This window comes from Salvelinus namaycush, chromosome 5 (assembly GCF_016432855.1).
Source record: "Salvelinus namaycush isolate Seneca chromosome 5, SaNama_1.0, whole genome shotgun sequence".
Taxonomy (NCBI): domain Eukaryota; kingdom Metazoa; phylum Chordata; class Actinopteri; order Salmoniformes; family Salmonidae; genus Salvelinus; species Salvelinus namaycush.
In genome coordinates, this window is record NC_052311.1 from 26,403,026 (window position 1) to 26,422,261 (window position 19,236).

At 44.5% G+C, this 19,236-nt stretch overlaps 1 protein-coding gene across 1 annotated transcript; it reads left to right on the forward strand.

Moving 5' to 3' along the window:
* The first annotated feature begins 519 nt into the window (after positions 1-519).
* Positions 520-18,892, forward strand: LOC120047456 (GDNF family receptor alpha-4-like). The gene is made up of 8 exons (XM_038992984.1): positions 520-1,006; positions 7,692-7,973; positions 11,881-11,958; positions 12,218-12,569; positions 12,756-12,865; positions 13,143-13,277; positions 15,077-15,213; positions 18,083-18,892. Exons 1-8 carry the CDS (start codon positions 967-969, stop codon positions 18,281-18,283), a joined length of 1,335 nt encoding a protein of 444 aa, XP_038848912.1. The 5' UTR covers positions 520-966; the 3' UTR covers positions 18,284-18,892.
* The last annotated feature ends 344 nt before the right edge of the window (positions 18,893-19,236 follow it).

Below are 19,236 nucleotides of genomic sequence, written 5' to 3' on the forward strand. Positions count from 1 at the left end.
CTCATGATCCTCCACTCATCGCTTCTGTCATGATTATTTATGGCTGCCCAGCCATAAACCTCCCTGAGCCTCTTCTCTACTTACACATTACACAGCTCTCCCCCTGAATAGAACAAAATACAAATAGAACATAAAACATAGAATGGACTGTATAATAGAATGACACTGCATGGCATCAATAGAATAAAATTGAATAAAATAGTTTGTCAGACAATAAAAAGGGATGGTTTGGCTTGACAGTAAGTCCATTAGTCGAAAGGGCAATATTTAAGTGGATGTAAATAGATTGGCTGAAATTAATTGGCTTGACACATGAAATACAAACGACCATGAAATCCTATTTAGTTTGAAATTATGGGCAAACTCGAATATGTCCAGCCTGCTACAGTAGCCCTACACCACTAACTATATGCCCCCGTCGACCTGTCTGAGCACTTCTTCTTCAGGACGCATCTGTGCCTGTGAAAGTCATTTAACACACTGTCGCACAGTGAACTGACGAGCGCGAGGAGGAGGGATCTGTCATCTTCACGGTCTCAGGCAGCATGTTGACGGGATCCTATCGTGCCACTGTCGAGGGAGAAATGGCGAGAGCCAGTGTCAAAATTCGAGAACATCTATCTTTGGATGCAGAGTAACCTGATGTTTCACAGCTGTAAATAGTTTTGGAGTCTTGGTTCATTGTATTCAGCCTACAGGGCACGCGCTACACTTTGGCGGTGGTGACAGTTAATCTATCTGAGCTGGGTTCTCGGCCAGTGCAATCTAAGGAATTGATCGTTATACAGGACTATATACCTGCAACTTGTTCCCAGAACCGTGGAGCCTGACTCCCGTTGGATGTAACGTTGAGCGGAGTGACGCGGGTCGGTGTGCGGACAAATAGAGCGGTGGCGGACCAAACGCACAACGTCCAATTCAATCTCCCTTCCCGTGTCCCTGTGCTCGGCCCGACTCATAACGGAGATGTTGCTCCTCGGAATACTGCTCAACATCTTCATACGAGGTAAAATTAAGGAAGGTATCCATGCTGTTAAATACATTTTTGTCGTCAGTCATTCAGGCTACATGCTAGTCTACTCTGACCGTATTAAAATTAGTTTTTAGCACCTGGGTTTTATAGGCAATCATGACACATTTACTCATCTAATTTAAGTATTTGATGATTTCAATTCGTACTAAGGCGAATTGCCCCGATAACACCATAACAACGTTTTACATTATGGTTAAAATGCGCGTTTTCAGTGAGCTTTGGATGCAGGCATGGCTTCTAATATGCTCTGCAATGAATACATGTATTAAACATATTCCTTGATCTTCTAGGCTACATAAACTGCTCTTAATAAACATTTTACGACAACATTAATATTTAGTGAAAGGAGAGACTGTAGGAACCACTTGGAAACCACTTGAATTTAAACTTTGGATTAATGAAAGTATTTAAGAAATTATTTCCAGTCTTGAGACAAAGGTTGATGATCGCTAAAACCACTCGTTTTTGATATTCTGAAATTGATATTCTGTGAGTTGGTGCCGCCGGATGCATAGGCTACACAAATAATTCCCCCGCGGATCGACAGTTGTATTTATTAGCCGTGTTAATGAATGTGTGTTTGGTGTGCTGGTGTCAGCGACATTCCCAGGGGTCGTATTGTATATCATCTGTGGGTTGTCTGTTTCTCCCTCGCCGGAGTGAGCGTGGTTTGATTTACGCAAACACCTTTCTGGCTTGCAGGTCTCTTTCTTAAAAAAAAATAATCTTAATATAAATTCAACTCACCTCCAACCGCACATCAGAATAAATGGTAAAGTTGTTGTTCAATGAGGAAGCGCACTCAACCGACGCCTGTGTGCAAACAGCGGAATCGTGGTTGACGTCTTATCGGCGCACAGGTGCGTATGGCCGCCAGATGTGCGTCCAGGTGGGTTTGAGTAGCCACAGAGGCAGACACTGGGACCGGGCGCCGCACGGCGGGGTGCGCATTATGTTTTGACAGCCCAGCGGGTCACACACACACAGGTGACAGGTGTCTCCATCAGAGGTGATTTTACTGCACAGCGGGAGGCTGGGGTTGAACAAGAGGGCTTTGGAAAAGGTCAACGGCAGATAAAAAGCTAGCTGTAAACTCCTTTATAATTTCCTCATAGAAAAAGATGACGTTAAGGGAAAGAAAATGACATGCATGGGAAATGAAAAGGTATACATCAATGTAAAGAGTTGACCAGGTACGACAAGTAAGCAAATCAAATAGGCTAAAAGACAGGGACAGAGGAGTCGCAATTCAATGGCTCAGACACGAGACGCATGCGGCAGGGACTTCAGACAATCACGGATTATGAAGGAAAAACCAGCCTACAATGCGGACACTTAGAAAAATGTAACATATTCTCTGCCCGCTTCAAGTTGCACGGTAGGCCTATACAGAAACTGCCGTTGGCTAGGCAACTCTTTCGATACTATAACATGAAAAACGTTTCGGTACTAGAATTTCTGTTACTTTAGGTTAACCTACTTCTGTCAAATGTGTCTCATATCATAGCCTACGGATTGAGATGACCAGTCTGTCTAGTAATTTGTCAGACTCTTCTCAAGGGGGCAGTAGTAAATTAGCCAGGCTGACACAGCGCAAAACACTTTTGAGAAGCAAGCAAGAGAGAGAAAATGCCGACAGCATGGCTTCTTCTAACGAAAACATACTTCCACACCCGCAGTTTATTGACAAAACTGGCTCCAGAAGCGAACTACAGAAGCGAACTAATACTTTGCCTACAGAGCAGATGATGGGAATACTTTCCTTACAAAGCATACACTCTAAAAAGAAAAGGTTCCTGGAGTGTCCTTTAGGGGTTCTGCAAATTGAAACTGGGGAACCCCTATAAGTTCTTCGTAGAACCCTTTTAAAAGGGTTATTCAAATAACCCATTTTAATGAATCCTCAAAGAACCTTTCGGAAAAACTTTTGCGGTTTATTTTTAAACATATAAAACATCAGCCAGGAAGCATAGGAACTGAGAAGTGGTCTGTGGTCACCACCTGCAGAATCACTCCTTTATTGGGGGTGTCTTGCTAATTGCCGATAATTTCCACCTTTTGTCTATTCCATTTGCACAACAGCATGTGAAATTTATTGTCAATCAGTGTTGCTTCCTAAGTGGACAGTTTGATTTCACAGAAGTGTGATTGACTTGGAGTTACATTGTGTTGTTTAAGTGTTCCCTTTATTTTTTTGAGCAGTGTATTTGGACACCCCTTCAAATTAGTGGATTCGGGTATTTCAGCCACACCGTTGCTGACATGTGTATAAAATCGAGCACACAGCCATGCAATCTCCATAGACAAACATTGGCAGTAGAATGGCCTTACCGAAAAGCTCAGTGACTTTCAACGTGGCACCGTCATAGGATGCCAACTTTCTAACAAGTCAGTTCGTCAAATTTCAACCGTACTAGAGCTTCCCTGGTCAACTGTAAGAAAAATTTGTCTGTCCTCGGTTGCAACACTTACTGCCAATTTCCAAACTGCCTCAGGAAGCAACGTCAGCACAAGAACTGTTAGTCGCGAGCTTCATTAAATGGGTTTCCATGGCCGAGCAGCCACACACAAGCCTAAGATCACTATGCACAATGCCAAGCGTGCCGCAATTGGACTCTGGAGCAGTGGAAATGCATTCTCTGGAGTGATGAATCCCGCTTTACCATCTGGCAGTCCGACGGACTAATCTGGGTTTGGCGGATGCCAGGAGAACGCTACCTGCCCCAGTGCATAGTGCCAACTGTAAAGTTTGGTGGAGGAGAAATAATGGTCTGGGGATGTTTTTCATGGTTTGGGCTAGGCCCCTTAGTTCCAGTGAAGGGAAATCATAACGCTACAGTATACAATGACATTCTAGATGATTTTGTGCTTGCAACTTTGTGGTAACAGTTTGGGGAAGGCCGTTTTCTGTGCACAAAGCGAGGTCCATACATAAATGATTTGTCAAGATTGGTGTGGAAGAACTTGACTGGCCTGCACAGTGGTTTGACCTCAACCCCATCGAACACCTTTGGGATGAATTGGAACGTCGACTGCGAGCCAGGCCTAATCGCCCAACATTAATGCCCATGATTTTGGAATGAGATGTTCGACAAGCCATGTAGTGTATCATTCTTATTATATATTTTTGGTGAATATACACATACAGTACCAGTCAAAAATTTGGACACACTTACTCCAGGGCTTTCTTGATTTTTTACAATTTTATACATTGTAGAATAATAGTGAAGACATCAAAACTATGAAAATACATATGAGGAATCATGTAGTAACCAAAAACGTGTTAAACAAATATTTGAGGGTCTTCAAAGTAGCCACCCTTTACCTTGATGACAGCTTTGCACACTCTTGGCATTCTCTCAACCAACTTCATGAGGTAGTCACCTGGAATGCATTTCAATTAACAGGTGTGCCTTGTTAATTTGTGGAATTTCTTTCCTTCTTAATGTGTTTGAGCCAATCAGTTGTGTTGTGACAAGGTAGGGGTGGTATACAGAAGATAGCCCTATTTTGTAAAAGACCAAGGACATATTATGGCAAGAACAGCAAAGAGAAATGACAGTCCATCATTACTTTAAGACATGAAGGTCAGTAAATCCAGAAAATTTCAAGAACTTTGTGTGCAGTCTAAAAACCATCAAGCGCTATGATGAAACTGGCTCTCATGATGACCGCCACAGGAAAGGAAGACCCAGAGTTACCTCTGCTGCAGAGGATAATTTAGAGTTACCAGCCCCAGAAATTTCAACCCAAATAAATGCTTCACAGAGTTCAAGTAACAGTCACATCTCAACATCAACTGTTCAGAGGAGACTGTGTGAATCAGGCTTTCATTGTCGAATTGCTGCAAAGAAACCACTACTAAAGGACACCAATAATAAGAAGAGACTTGTTTGGGCCAAGAAACACAAGTGTATGGGCTATTTGACCAAGAAGGAGAGTGATGGAGTGCTGCATCAGATGATCTGGCCTCCACAATTACCCAACCTCAACCCAATTGAGATGGTTTGGGATGAGTTGGACTGCGGAGTGAAGGAAAAGCAGCCAACAAGTGCTCAGCATATGTGGGAAATCCTTCAAGACTGTTGGAAAAGCATTCCAGTTGAAGCTGGTTGAGAGAATGTCAAGAGTGAGCAAAGCTGTCATCAAGGCAAAGGGTGGCTATTTTGAAGAATCTAAAATATATTTCGTTGCACCCGCTTTAACATCTGCTAAACTGTGTACGTGAATAATTAACTTTGATTTGATGATAGGATTGATAGCACATAGGATTTGTTTGGAATACGGATTGTGTGTGCATATGGGGACAGGGCAAGCCAAGAAGGTGTGTGTGTGTGTGTGTGTGTGTGTGTGTGTGTGTGTGTGTGTGTGTGTGTGTGTGTGTGTGTGTGTGTGTGTGTGTGTGGGTGTGTGTGTGTGTGTGTGTGTGTGTGTGTGTGTGTGTGTGTGTGTGTGTGTGTGTGTGTGTGTGTGTGTGTGTGTGTGTGTGTGTGTCCATGGGGTAGCTTGGGGTCGTATGTGTGTTTTTGTTGATAACTATGATTTGGAACTCTAACACAGGAGTAACAGATGGTGTGTTGGGCTTTTGCCTCCTTGGCTGGGAGATTCACCCTGTTTGTGTGTGTGTGTGTGTGTGTGGCTGTGTCTGTGTGTGTGTCTTCACTGAAACTCTTTAATTTGCCCATTCTGCTGTACACACGGGGACTGCATGACATCATACCTCACTGCTCCCTCATATGAACTGTGGGATCGCACTTCACTGCACTGCATCCATAACCACTGATCTTGAGCCAGCTCTCCCAATCCATGACCTATCCCTAACCATTAATGAACGACACATCAGAACTGGCCCAGGATCAGTTACATGTAAAACGGTAACACTTAAACCCTACAGGTGTAATGCTTTATAGCTTGCTGTTAAAACGGGTTTTACCATTTATAATGCCTTACAAACCACATACATACTGGTCCCCTCAACTTCTTTCAAAAGGTGATAAGGTCAATGTGACGTCATGTGATTGTGAGTGATTCACCTGGTATGTGTATGGCAACGTGTGACTAGTTCAGGGGGAAAGTCTGAGTTTCCTGGTTTTTATGTGACATGGGTAATTTGTCTTCTTCCTCTACCTGTATTTGGTGCTCTAGTGTTTAAAGCGACAATCTGCAGTAGAAACAATAACAAAGCGGCTTCCCAACCCCTGGTTTGGTGAAATGCTGAGGGATGGGGTTGGATAAATGTAATCACTCTCAAATTCATAGACAGAGCTATGGATGCAAGGATTGACCATCCATGATATCAAAATTATAGTTTTAACCATGTTTTAAGGCTACATAGTGTTTGTTTACATTTTCTTTGTTTACAGACATTGGAGTAAAACAAGCTTATATTTTGGGTTCTGATGGGGGTGCGACAGTTGAACTAAGCTTATGAAGCCTTTATAAGTTATATTCTTCAAGAATCAATGGGTACATATCATTCATTTATAAGTCGAGAAATGGATGTAGCAACTGCTGATTGCCCCTTTAAGCGTACTTACGCTCCACTGTACTTCATTTATTCAATTTGCGTTCTCCCATTGATCAATGTTGTACCTAGAGTCTCGGGTAGTCTATTTCCTGAAACTCAACATATTCGATTTAAATATGCTGCTCTGTTGAATATGAAGCTCATTTTTCTCTACCACTTCAGCCATCTGGTGCAGGGTTTCCCAAACCCAGTTGATTCAAATAACCAACTCATCATCAAGCTTTGACTATTTCAATCCACTGTGTAGTGCTAGGGCAAAAAAACAGAATGTGTACCCAGGTGGGGCCCCAGGACCGAGTTTGGGAAACCCTGATCTAGTGTGTGGCGGGGTGTGTGTGTGTGTGTCACAGACAGATTGCTGTACCCCCTCCTGTGGATGTGTGGTATTGTGTTTTTGTAATAATGATAGACTCCGTGCCCATAGTCCCCCTCACAGCAGGAGTCAGACATAAAAGGGTTCCTCTCAGGTTGTGTGCGCGTGCTTTTCAGCACATGCTGATTGCGGCTCATACTGTGAGTCTGTCCTAGCCAGCAAGGTTCTGATTGGTGTGTGTCGACAAACGGTGTTTGTCTCTGTCTCGCTTTCTCTCTCTCTCTGGTGAGTTTTTAAATGACTGTAATCGGAAAACGTTAGTGTGTCTGTAGGTTTGTGGGTAAACCATTGAATTTTACCAAGGGAGAATTTTGTATTGGTTTACAAATAACAGTCGAAAGCAGCCGAAAATATCACGCAGAACATTTCTGGGGTAAAATAGGAGGTATTTCCCAAATATGAAACCTCACACTGTAAACTCTGGCTTTTGATTCACTCAATGACAATGCCTTCACGTCCATGGAAATGAGATACAGTAGAGAAAGATTCACACATCCAGTATTGACTTTTCATATGTAACGTCAGTGCATTCAGCCCAAATTCAAATCAATAGGTTCACAGAGTGAAAGTACTTGTATGGAAGTCATAAGAGATACTAGAATGGACATGCCCTTTTAAAGCAACATTCTGTGGTGGGTTCCCCCTGTCCACCATATTGAGTGGACCATTTAGAAATGTTTGGAACAACTACTCATCCCAATACGATGGCTGACCATTCTCCCCCTCCCCTCTGTCTCCTCCGTCCCTCTTTTCTGTAGGTGTGGTCCCCTCCTTGTCGCCCCTCCCCCATGGCTTTGTAGACTGTGTCGAGGCAGAGAGGGGGTGTAAGGAAGACCCCCGGTGTAAGGAGCTGTACATGACCCTGGAGTACTGTGCATCCGAGGAGGCGGTGGCTCCCCTGGGGAACAAGGCCAGCATTGAGTGCCTGGAGGCCCTGAGCGGCCTGCACTACCTCCCTCTGTTGGCCTGCAAGTGTCAGCGCGGCGCACGCAGAGAGGAGCACTGCCTCAAAGTCTACTGGAGCATCAGGATCCTGCAGGGTGAGTGTGTGTCCGCGCGTGTGTGTGTATGAGTTTATAAAAAACGTGGTAGGTGTAGACGTGCGTGTGTGTCACCAAGTGTGTATGTTTGATTACTAGCTTGTAGAGGGAAGGGGGCAGTTTACATTTTTTAGTACCATTGGTTCTTGACCCACCATTTGGCCAATACTACGTTAGACCCCTGGCCATCCTCTGTGACACATCCCTATAGCCACCGTGTTTTGCCACTGATGCTACAGTCACAGCATGGCCACGCATCTGACTATCAGGCTTGTGTCCCAAATGGCACCCTATTCCCTACATAATGGGCACACTATTCCCCATAGGTCCTGGTCAAAAGTAGTGCACTAATATATATATATATATATATATATATATGGAATTGGGTACCATTTGGGACTCACCGTCAGTGAGAGTTAATGACAGCTAATGGAGCTATCCCCCATGCTCCGTTAGTCACCATGCATACGGTAATTACACAGCACTCTTCTCTAACACAGAACAGAGTTCTCTCCCCTACCGTGTCATTAAGGAAAACAGTACACAGGGATTTACATGAACAGATTAGTAGATTTATATACTGAACAAAAATATGAACGCAACATGCAACAATTTCAACGATTTTACTGAGTTACAGTTCCTGTAAAGAAATCAGTCAATTGAAATAAATAAATTAGGCCCTAATCTACGGTTTTCACATGACTGGGCAGGGGCGCAGCCGTGGGTGGGCCTGGGAGGGCATAGGCCAACCCACTGGGGAGCCAATCAGAATTAGTTTTTCCCCACTTAAGGGCTTTATTACAGACATAATTACTCCTCAGTTTTATCAGCTGTCCGGGCGGCTGGTCTCAGGCGATCCCGCAGGTGAAGAAGCCAGATGTGGAGGTCCTGGGCTGGCGTGGTTACACGTGGTCTGAGGTTGTGAGGCCGGTTGGAAGTTCTGCCAAATACTCTAAAACGATGTTGGAGGTGGCTTATGGTAGAAAAATCTACATTAAATTCTCTGGCAACAGCTCTGGTGGACATTCCTGCAGTCAGCTTGCCAATTGCACACTCACTCAAAGCTTGAGACATCTGTGGCATTGGGTTGTGTGACAAAACTGCACATTTTAGAGTGGCCTTTATTGTCCCCAGCACAAGGTGCACCTGTGTAATGATCATGCTGTTTAATCCGCTTCTTGATATGCAACACCTGTCAGGTGGATGGATTATCTTGGCAAAGGAGAAATGCTCACTAACAGGGATGTAAACACATTTGTACACAGAATTTGAGAGAAATAAGCTTTTTGTGCGTATGGAACATTTCTGGGATCTTTTATTTCAGCTCATGAAACATGGGACCAACACTTTACATGTTGCGTTTATATTTTTGTTCAGTGTAGTTAGGTCGTACTCACACCATGTAATTAGTTCAGATCTGGAACATGCCTATAATGAGGTAAATTAAAGAAATGCACTGCTGAAGGAGCTTTTAAGACCACACTAGAGTAGAGCTCAAGTGTGCTGAGACTAAAGACTAAGTTGTGGGTGGATGCTAACCGCCAATTCAGACAAGACTCCAATGAACATTTGACCATTTATTGTAGCCCCAAAAACCGTTCCAGCACAGATGGCAAATGCATGAATGAGGACTGGGAAAATGATGGTTTCTGCAATAGAGAGACAAGTATTAGTGTTCACAAACATCAATGGAACATAATTAGCATAAAGGCGAAAGCATAAAAGATTACATACTGTGAACTTCCAAGGTAAACAATAGCATAACATGTCAAAAGGCACAAGTAATACACTCACTTGGTCATGAACGTATCCTGGATGAGAGTCCTCTGATGGCTGCCAAACCAAAGACTGTATGGTGTGCTTGGCAGCCATCTTTATAGGGTCGGATGACAGGTCACCTGATGGGTCAACTGACCAGGAGGCAATCTTGGCCATCTAGTGTATTCACGTTGAAGAATTCAGGAACAGCCGCCCCCGCAGTAGTGCAGCTAATTCATTATTCCCATCGGACTCGAGTCATCTGTAGCACTTCCTGGGGCTGTATGGACAGATTACTTGCTGCAAGGCCATGTTCTGGCTGAGCTGTTGTGGTTGACTGTTGCAGCTCGGGTAGGTTACTGGTTACGGGTTACTGGTTGGCAGAGAAAGTGACCATCTTGGCTGCCCCGTCGACTCCCGAACTCGTGCTCCTTGGGGCATGAACGGCTCCGGCCGCCCCGTGAGAAGATCTTTGATGGCTGGAGTAAATGCCTGTTGGCTCCTTTTCTGGGGGCCATGGTTGGGTAGGTAGAGCTGGATACAGGTCAGGTATTAGCAGACGGTAGATTGCCTGAGCCGAGTACAGAGCAGTTAAGGTCTGAAAGGTACTGGGAACTCCTAGGAACTGGGATTAGGCCAGTTGATCTAGACCTGGAAAGAGCTGAGGGCAAACTAGCTGAACTGCTGGCCTGCATACTGAACTCAAGGGTTGTGGTAGCATTCAAAGCTGGTCTGCAGTTATATCTCCTTCTGGGGATGACTGGTTGGAGCTGCTTGAATAGGCTTGTACTTGACTTGCAGAGAGAGCTGCCCTAGACTTTAGTTGGTCTGCTGCTGCCTTAAGGGAACCTTGGGCAGAGGTTCTCAATTGTTGAGATTGAAGCTCGTCTTCGTCGCTTTTGTTGAGGGGCTCAGCTTCCGTGCTGAGCTCGGAGTCTCTTGGTGGTTTCAGACATTGCACTGAGGCTTGAGACTGGTTGTCTGAATCAAAGGGGTCACCTTTGCTTCTGAGTTTGTAAGGTACTTTCTCTTGGAAAGCCTGTGGCAGTTCTTGTCCATCCCTTTCTCCCTGTGTAGCATTATAAGTGCTGTCAGAGGGGGGGCGGGGTTTCTGGACTGGGCACAGAGGTTCGCCTGGCTGCACTAGTGACTAGTTGGGTCCTGTCTGTGCTGCCTAGGTCCTATATAATTGTAAAAAAAAAAATATAGTATACTTCAAAGGGTCTTACAATTCAAAATCAAAGAACTAAATGATCATTGGTATGGCCTTCTTAAAACAATTCCATATCGCTTAGACAGGACTTAGACTGTAATGGTTAACAACAATCACCAAAATCCTTTGGTCTTCCTGTGGTAGTTTTTTCCGGCTCAGAGAGGAAAAGTTGAAGTGAGAGGTTTCACTCGCCAAAATCAGTCCAAAAATAAGCCCAATGCGTTTCTATGGGCTTATTTTGGACCTAAACTTGATGCCTGCTTTCCTGCCTTTGGGACAATGACTCCCATTGTTAGGGCAGAGACATGAGCATCTCGTCATTATATACAGATCTCTGGAAGGATACACATTTACGCCTGCCACGTTAGGTTAGATACACAGACCACATGAGAGAGGGAAATACACAACAATGAGAGGGACAGAGACCGTTTGTGAAAGTATACCCTACCTCCTTTGAAGAACTAGTAAAATGATCGTCAGACAGCTCTGCAGCAAACTTAGGCAGGCTAGCTAAATAGGATGACTGAAGACAGTACAGTATGAGGAACACAGCCATCTTTATAGGGTCAGGTGACCGGTCACCGGATGGCTCGTCTGACCCTCATGAATGGTAAATGTACCCATGATGGAATTTAGACACGGTGTTATTATGATGTTGGTAGCAGGTGTGTGATGTTTTAATGAGATGTTGGCTGAGTGCTTTGAGTCCCTGTTATGATGTGATGCTTCTGTGTGTGTTTGATTATGTTGTGATTCTGTCTCCTGTGGTGTTGGGAGATTATGATGCAATTCGGTCTACTGTCATGTTCTTTTCAGGTTATGTGGTGATCTCTCCTGCATTTGTTATGATTTGTCATGATGTTAGGTTGTAATATGACACTGCCTCCCATATTATTATTAGGTTGTAATGTGATGTTCTCCTCTGTGATCATGAAGGTTATGATGACTTTGACGGGTCTCCCTATGAGGACTCGCCAGTGGAGTCTTCTCGAATGGCCTCCTTAGTGGCAGCAGGTAGCCTGCAGCACAATCATTTATTACCCTCAGGCACTCCTGATCAATACACTACTAAACCCTATCACCAATCAATCCACTCATCTCTACAGCACTCAAGTGACCAGATTTTCACTTTCTCTCCCCTTTCTTTCTCTCTCTGTCGCTCCCCTCTTCCTCTCTATCTCTCTCTCTCCCCTTCTCTCTCTCTCCTTCCCCATACCTGTCTCTATATCTATCCACCTCTATCTTTCCCCATCCCCATCCCCCTCTCTCTCAGCCTCCTCTCTTCTTCTAGATGGACAGAACGTATGTCTGAAGGCAGCCCAGGACTGTGGTCTGTATGAGAAATGTGGTTCCCTGAGGTCTGAGTACGTCCTGGCCTGCACCAAGCATGCCCCAGGCTCGGACCACTGCAACAGGCAGAAGTGCCTCCGGGCGCTGCGGCGCTTCCTGGAGCGCGTTCCGGAGGAGTACAGCCTGGGGTTGCTGTTCTGCCCCTGTACTGACAAACTGTGTGGGGAGAGACGCAGGAAGACCATCGTACCTTCCTGTTCCTACCAGGAGAGAGACTTGATACAGCCTAACTGTCTGCTTCTGCAAGGCTTCTGCAGGAGGGACCAATTCTGCAGGTAAGACAAACACTATATGTACACACACAAAACACAAACCTTTTTGCTCCTAGAAGCACTCTCATTCGTGTGTGTCTGTGTGTGTGTGTGTCTGTGTGTGTGTGTGTGTGTGTGTGTGTGTGTGTGTGTGTGTGTGTGTGTGTGTGTGTGTGTGTGTGTGTGTGTGTGTGTGTGTGTGTGATTCAGGTCCAGACTGGCTGATTTCCAGCATAACTGCCAGCCGTCTGGCCATTCCCCTTCTGGCTGTATCAGAGAGAGTGGAGCTGTGTGCCTCAAATCCTACGCCGGACTGATCGGTAAGAGAGAGAGTGAGAGAAGGAGGGGAGAGGAGGGGTGAAATAGCCTTAAGTGCAGAAGTCAGTCTGTTTTCACAAGGCTTGAGGAGAAAGGGGATGCAGCGAAGTATGAAGGATGGAGAGGGTGAGATGAGGGAGGAGAGAGATAGAGAGACTAAAAGAAAATAGAGAGTGATAAAGATGACAGAGAGTGTGTTAGCGGATCGTGTCAGGGGTGTGTCAGTGGGCCAGCCTTAGGAACTTTTGCAGTTCGATAACCTTTGACCCCCTTCTCCAGGCACCATCATGACCCCCAACTACGTCAGCAACAGCACTGTGGAAGTGGACTTGTGGTGCAACTGCGAGGGCAGTGGCAACCAATGGCAGGACTGCCTGAGGATTCAGCACATGTTCACCAACAACGCCTGTCTGGGTTAGTCTGTTCGTCACCCATATGAGTATGTACAGTTGAAGTCGGAAGTTTACATACACTTAGGTTGGAGTCATTAAAACTTGTTTTTCAACCACTCAACCACTATAGTTTTGGCAAGTCGGTTAGGACATCTTCTTTGTGAGTGACACAAGTAATTTTTCCAACAATTGTTTACAGACAGATTATTTCACTTATAATTCACTGTATCACAATTCCAGTGGGTCAGAAGTTTACATACACTAAGTTGACTGTGCCTTTAAACAGCTTGGAAATTCCAGAAAATGATTTCATGGCTTTAGAAGCTTCTGATAGGCAAATTGACATTATTTGAGTCAATTGGAGGTATACCTGTGGATGTATTTCAAGGCCTACCTTCAAACTCAGTGCCTCTTTGCTTGACATCATGGGAAAATCAAAAGAAATCAGCCAAGACCTCAGACAATCAGAAAACCTCAGTTCATCTGTACAAACAATAGTACGCAAGTATAAACACCATGGGACCATGCAGCCGTCATACCGCTCAGGAAGGAGACGCGTTCTGTCTCCTAGAGATGAACGTACTTTGGTGCGAAAAGTGCAAATCAATCCCAGAACAACAGCAAAGGACCTTGTGAAGATGCTGGAGGAAACAGGTACAAAGTATCTATATCCACAGTAAAACGAGTCCTTTATCGACATAACCTGAAAGGCCACTCAGCAAGGAAGAAGCCACTGCTCCAAAACCACCATAAAAAAGCCAGACTACGGTTTGCAACTGCACATGGGAACCAAGATCGTACTTTTTGGGGAAATGTACTCTGGTCTGATGAAACAGAAATATAACTATTTGGCCATAATGACCATCATTATGTTTGGAGGAAAAAGGGGGAGACTTGCAAGCCGAAGAACACCATCCCAACCGTGAAGCACGGGGGTGGCAGCATCATGTTGTGGGGGTGCTTTGCTGCAGGAGGGACTGATGCACTTCACAAAATAGATGGCATCATGAGGTAGGACAATGATGTGGATATATTGAAGCAACATCTCAAGACATCAGTCAGGAAGTTAAAGCTTGGTCGCAAATGGGTCTTCCAAATGGACAATGACCCCAAGCATACTTCCAGAGTTGTGGCAAAATGGCTTAAGGACAACAAAGTCAAGGTATTGGAGTGGCCATCACAAAGCCCTGACCTCAATCCTATCGAAAATTTGTGGGCAGAACTGAAAAAGCGTGTGCGAGCAAGGAGGCCTACAAACCTGACTTAGTTACACCAGCTCTGTCAGGAGGAATGGGCCAAAATGCATCCAACTTATTGTGGGAAGCTTGTGGAAGGCTACCTGAAACGTTTGACCCAAGTTAAACAATTTAAAGGCAATGCTACCAAATACTAATTGAGTGTATGTAAACTTCTGACCCACTGGGAATGTGATGAAAGAAATAAAAGCTGAAATAAATCCTTCTCTACTATTATTGTTACATTTCACATTCTTAAAATAAAGTGGTGATCCTAACTGACCTAAGACAGGATTTTTTTCTAGGATTAAATGTCAGGAATTGTGAAAAGCTGAGTTGAAATGTATTTGGCTAAGGTGTATGTAAACTTCCGACTTCAACTGTATGTCAATCAAGGAACTGTCAGACCAATCAATCAATGCACTTTACATGAGGCAAACAATCAATTTACTGCTTGACACTGCAATCCATCAATCTGTCAAATAGTTAAACACTCAGACACACACTCGCTCTCATGCACAGATGTGAATACACACACACACACACACACGATGTAATGTAATGTGTCTATCTGTCCGTCTCACAGAGAACTCCATCAGTACCATGGGTATCTCCCCCCCTCGGCCAGTGGAGAGCACTTTTCCCCCGCCCTCTCGTCCCTCACCCTTGGACCAGCAGAATGAGCTCAGCAACAACGCCCAGGATGAGCTCAGCAACAACGCTGTGAGTACTACTACTCAACATTACCCAATACTACCTAACATTACTCAACATTACCCAATACAACCTATCATTACTCAGTATTACCCAATACTACCTATCATTACTCAACATTACCCAATACTACCTAACATTACTCAACATTACCCAATACAACCTATCATTACTCAGTATTACCCAATACTACCTATCATTACTCAACATTTCCCAATACTACCTGTCATTACTCAGCATTACCCAATACTACCTATCATTACTCAACATTACCCAGTACTAACTGACATTACTCAACATTACCCAATAGTACCTAACATTACTCAACATTACCCAATACTACCTAACATTACTCAACATTACCCAATACAACCTATCATTACTCAGTATTACCCAATACTACCTATCATTACTCAACATTTCCCAATACTACCTGTCATTACTCAGCATTACCCAATACTACCTATCATTACTCAACATTACCCAGTACTAACTGACATTACTCAACATTACCCAATAGTACCTAACATTACTCAACATTACCCAATACTAACTGACATTACTCAACATTACCCAATACTACCTAACGTTTCTCAACATTACCCAGTACTAACTGACATTACTCAACATTACCCAGTACTACCTAACATTACCCAGCATTGCCAAATATTACTTCACATTACGCAATATTATCCAATACTACCTAACATTACTCAATACTACTTATCATTACTCATTACTAAATGTGGAAGACACATTTCAGTTGAATACGTTCAGTTGTACAACTGACTAGGTATTGCCCTTTCCCTGAACACTAACCGTCAAGTGCTGAATATGTCGATCTAGTACAGACCTCTAGCACTCTGACCATTGACCAAAGGTGAAGTGACCACAGGCAGGGCTCCAAAGTGTGACCAAATATTTTCCTGTTTGACCTGGGTTTTTATTTTGGGAGAAAATAAAAAAAATCTTGCCCATTCACCCTCTGAATGGCACATATACACGTCTCAAGGCTTAAAAATCCTTCTTTCACCTGTCTCCTCCCCTTCATCTACACTGATTGAAGTGGATTTAACAGGTCACATCAATAAGGGATCATAGCTTTCACCTGGATTCACCTGGTCAGCCTTTGTCATGGAAATAGCAGGTGTTCCTAATGTTTGTACACTCAGTGTATATGCCAAGTCCAATTGAAAAATCGTAATTAGATTTTTTACCCTTATCGTGCAGCCATACTAACAACCTGGTAACTTTACTAGTATATGCAAAGATTCTTCAGGAGATGTGTTTCAAAAGTAAGTAGTATTCATATAGGCCCAATGGAGGTATCTATTTTTCTGTTGCTCCTGAATTTCATGTGGTGCTCCTAACTTTTTAAAATTAGGAGCACCAGTGCTACAAATGATTTGTATTTATTTAGAGCCCTGACCAGAGGCTTCTGGAATGACCATTGACAACAGGAGTGACTGCTGTTGGCTGACCGCTAAATCCTGTTCGGTCAATTGATCAGAATGACAGTGAAGCGCTTTGTGTCTCCACTGCTTCCCGCATGCTCAACACAGCCAGAGATTATCTCCAGCCAGCTAGACCAGGGGGATTCCAGTACCCTCTCGCTCTCTCTCTCATTGGCTGTCTCCCTTTCTCACTATCTCCGTCTTTAATTCTGTCTCTCCCACTACAACTCTGTTCCACTTGCTCGCTCGCTCTCTCTCCCTCCCTCTCTACATCTCTCTTTTCCTCTTTCTCCCCTCTCTCTTCCTCACTCTCTCTACATCATTTTCTCTCTCTTTCTGTCTCTCACTCTCTATCTGAGAGGATTAGATGAAGGTGTTTGCAAGAGAAAGTGCATCAATCAAACTTCATCAGTATTAATTTATGCATACCCATCTGTCTATCCATCCCTCCCTCCTTTTCTCTCCCCCCTAATCCTTCCTCCTACTCCCTCCCTCCCTCCCTCCTTCACTCTCTCTCTCCCCTCTTTTCTCTCTTTCCCTCCTCTCCGTGTTCCACATTGTAATCCCTCGCTCCTTTCTCTCTCTCTGTCTCTCTGTCTCTGTCTCTCTGTCTCTCTCTCTCTGTCTCTCTCTCTTTGTCTCTCAGTCTCTCTGTCTCTCTCTCTCTCTGTCTCTCTGTCTCTCTCTCTCTCTCTCTCTCTCTGTCTCTCTCTCTCTGTCTCTCTGTCTCTCTCTCTCTGTCTCTCTCTCTGTCTCTGTCTCTCTCTGTCTCTGTCTCTCTCTGTCTGTCTCTGTCTGTCTCGCTCTCTCTGTCTCTGTCTCTCTCTCTCTGTCTCTGGCTCTGGCTCTGGCTCTGTCCCTCTCTCTCTCTGTCTCTCTGTCTCTCTCTGTCTCTCTCTCTCTGTCTCGCTCTCTCTTTTTCAACCACCAATACATTGTTCCGCTTACCTTTATCCCACTCTCTCCTTCCATCCTCTCTTCTCCTCACTCATCCCTTATGGCATCCTCTCTTCTCCTCACTCATTCCTCATGTCATCCTCTCTTCTCCTCACTCATCCCTCATGTCATCCTCTCTTCTCCTCACTCATTCCTCATGTCATCCTCTCTTCTCCTCACTCATTCCTCATGTCATCCTCTCTTCTCCTCACTCATCCCTCATGTCATCCTCTCTTCTCCTCACTCATTCCTCATGTCATCCTCTCTTCTCCTCACTCATTCCTCATGTCATCCTCTCTTCTCCTCACTCATCCCTCATGTCATCCTCTCTTCTCCTCACTCATCCCTCATGGCATCCTCTCTTCTCCTCACTCATTCCTCATGTCATCCTCTCTTCTCCTCACTCATCCCTCATGTCATCCTCTCTTCTCATTCCTTGTTTCTTTCTCTCTTCCTCTCTTCTAACAATATCTCTCTTTCTGTCTCAGGTGGAGCAGAGTGAGGAAGAGGAGGATGTGAAGGAGGAGGAGGGGGGTCAGTTTGATGTGATCCCTCTCTATGCTGAGAAGGCCACGGTGTCCAACCTGGGTTCTGGGGGTGGGGGGGTGTCCCCCCGTCTTTCCATCGGCCCACCTCCCTCCCTGCTGCTGCTCCTTCTGCTACTGTCTGCCTCTCTGAGCTGGGGGTAAGATGGGGGGGGGGCACCCCCTTCACACAGACAAGAGCCCCCACACAGACACAGAGAGAGAGAGAGAGAGAGAGAAAGAGAGAATAAAAGAAAGAAAGGACCTTATGCTTATTTCTTCTCTCTTCCTTTTGAGACAGTCTTGTACAGTTTTCTTTGTCTTGCTTCACCTCCCACTTCAGGTGATAGTTTTGTCCAATGGAGACTTGTCGTGTATGACAGACCGGGATGAACCAACTCCAAAGTGACAGAGGGGGGTTCAACTGAGTGACTTGATATATTATATGTAATTTCCTCTTTTGGTGAAAACATGTGACATGTTACTATGGGTCCGATGGCGCTTCAGTATATCCAAGCTTAACTCTGTCCATTCATACCTCTATCTCCAGTGATGGAGAAGTGCTTTCAGTAAGTCATGAAAAACTAGTCAGTGGTATGAAGGAATTAATGTGCATATGTAGCATCTCTAAACATGTAGCTTGACAGAGTGTGTGTGTTCTGTCTGTGCCAGTGTGTGAGCGTTACGCAAAGAGTAGAGGGTTTTTCAGAATCATCTCGTCTCCCGCCTCATACTCACCCCCGTCAGCAATCACACACACACACACACACACACACACACACACACACACACACACACACACACACACACACACACACACACACACACACACACACACACACACACACACACACACACACACACACACACACACACACACACACACACACACACACACACACCCTGGCAGCAGAACATTAGATCCAGCAGATGCTTATGATTTATTAGTCTATCTGTGTCCCTATGACTCAGCACAGGCCTGGGAGAATAAACAGCGGCATTAACACAAATAAAACAGTCATAATGAAAAATAAAAAAGACGTTCCATAAATGTGAGTAATAAAGCAAGTACAAAAAAAATCTAATAACTTTTCAACAGGTGCAGACGCCCGTCTGGG

Coding starts and splice junctions, on each gene's coding strand:
- LOC120047456 (XM_038992984.1), top strand. CDS start 967: ATGTTGCTCCTCGGAATACTGCTCAACATCTTCATACGAG. Junction 1,007..7,691: donor GCTCAACATCTTCATACGAG/GTAAAATTAAGG, acceptor TCTTTTCTGTAG/GTGTGGTCCCCTCCTTGTCG. Junction 15,214..18,082: donor ATGAGCTCAGCAACAACGCT/GTGAGTACTACT, acceptor TTTCTGTCTCAG/GTGGAGCAGAGTGAGGAAGA.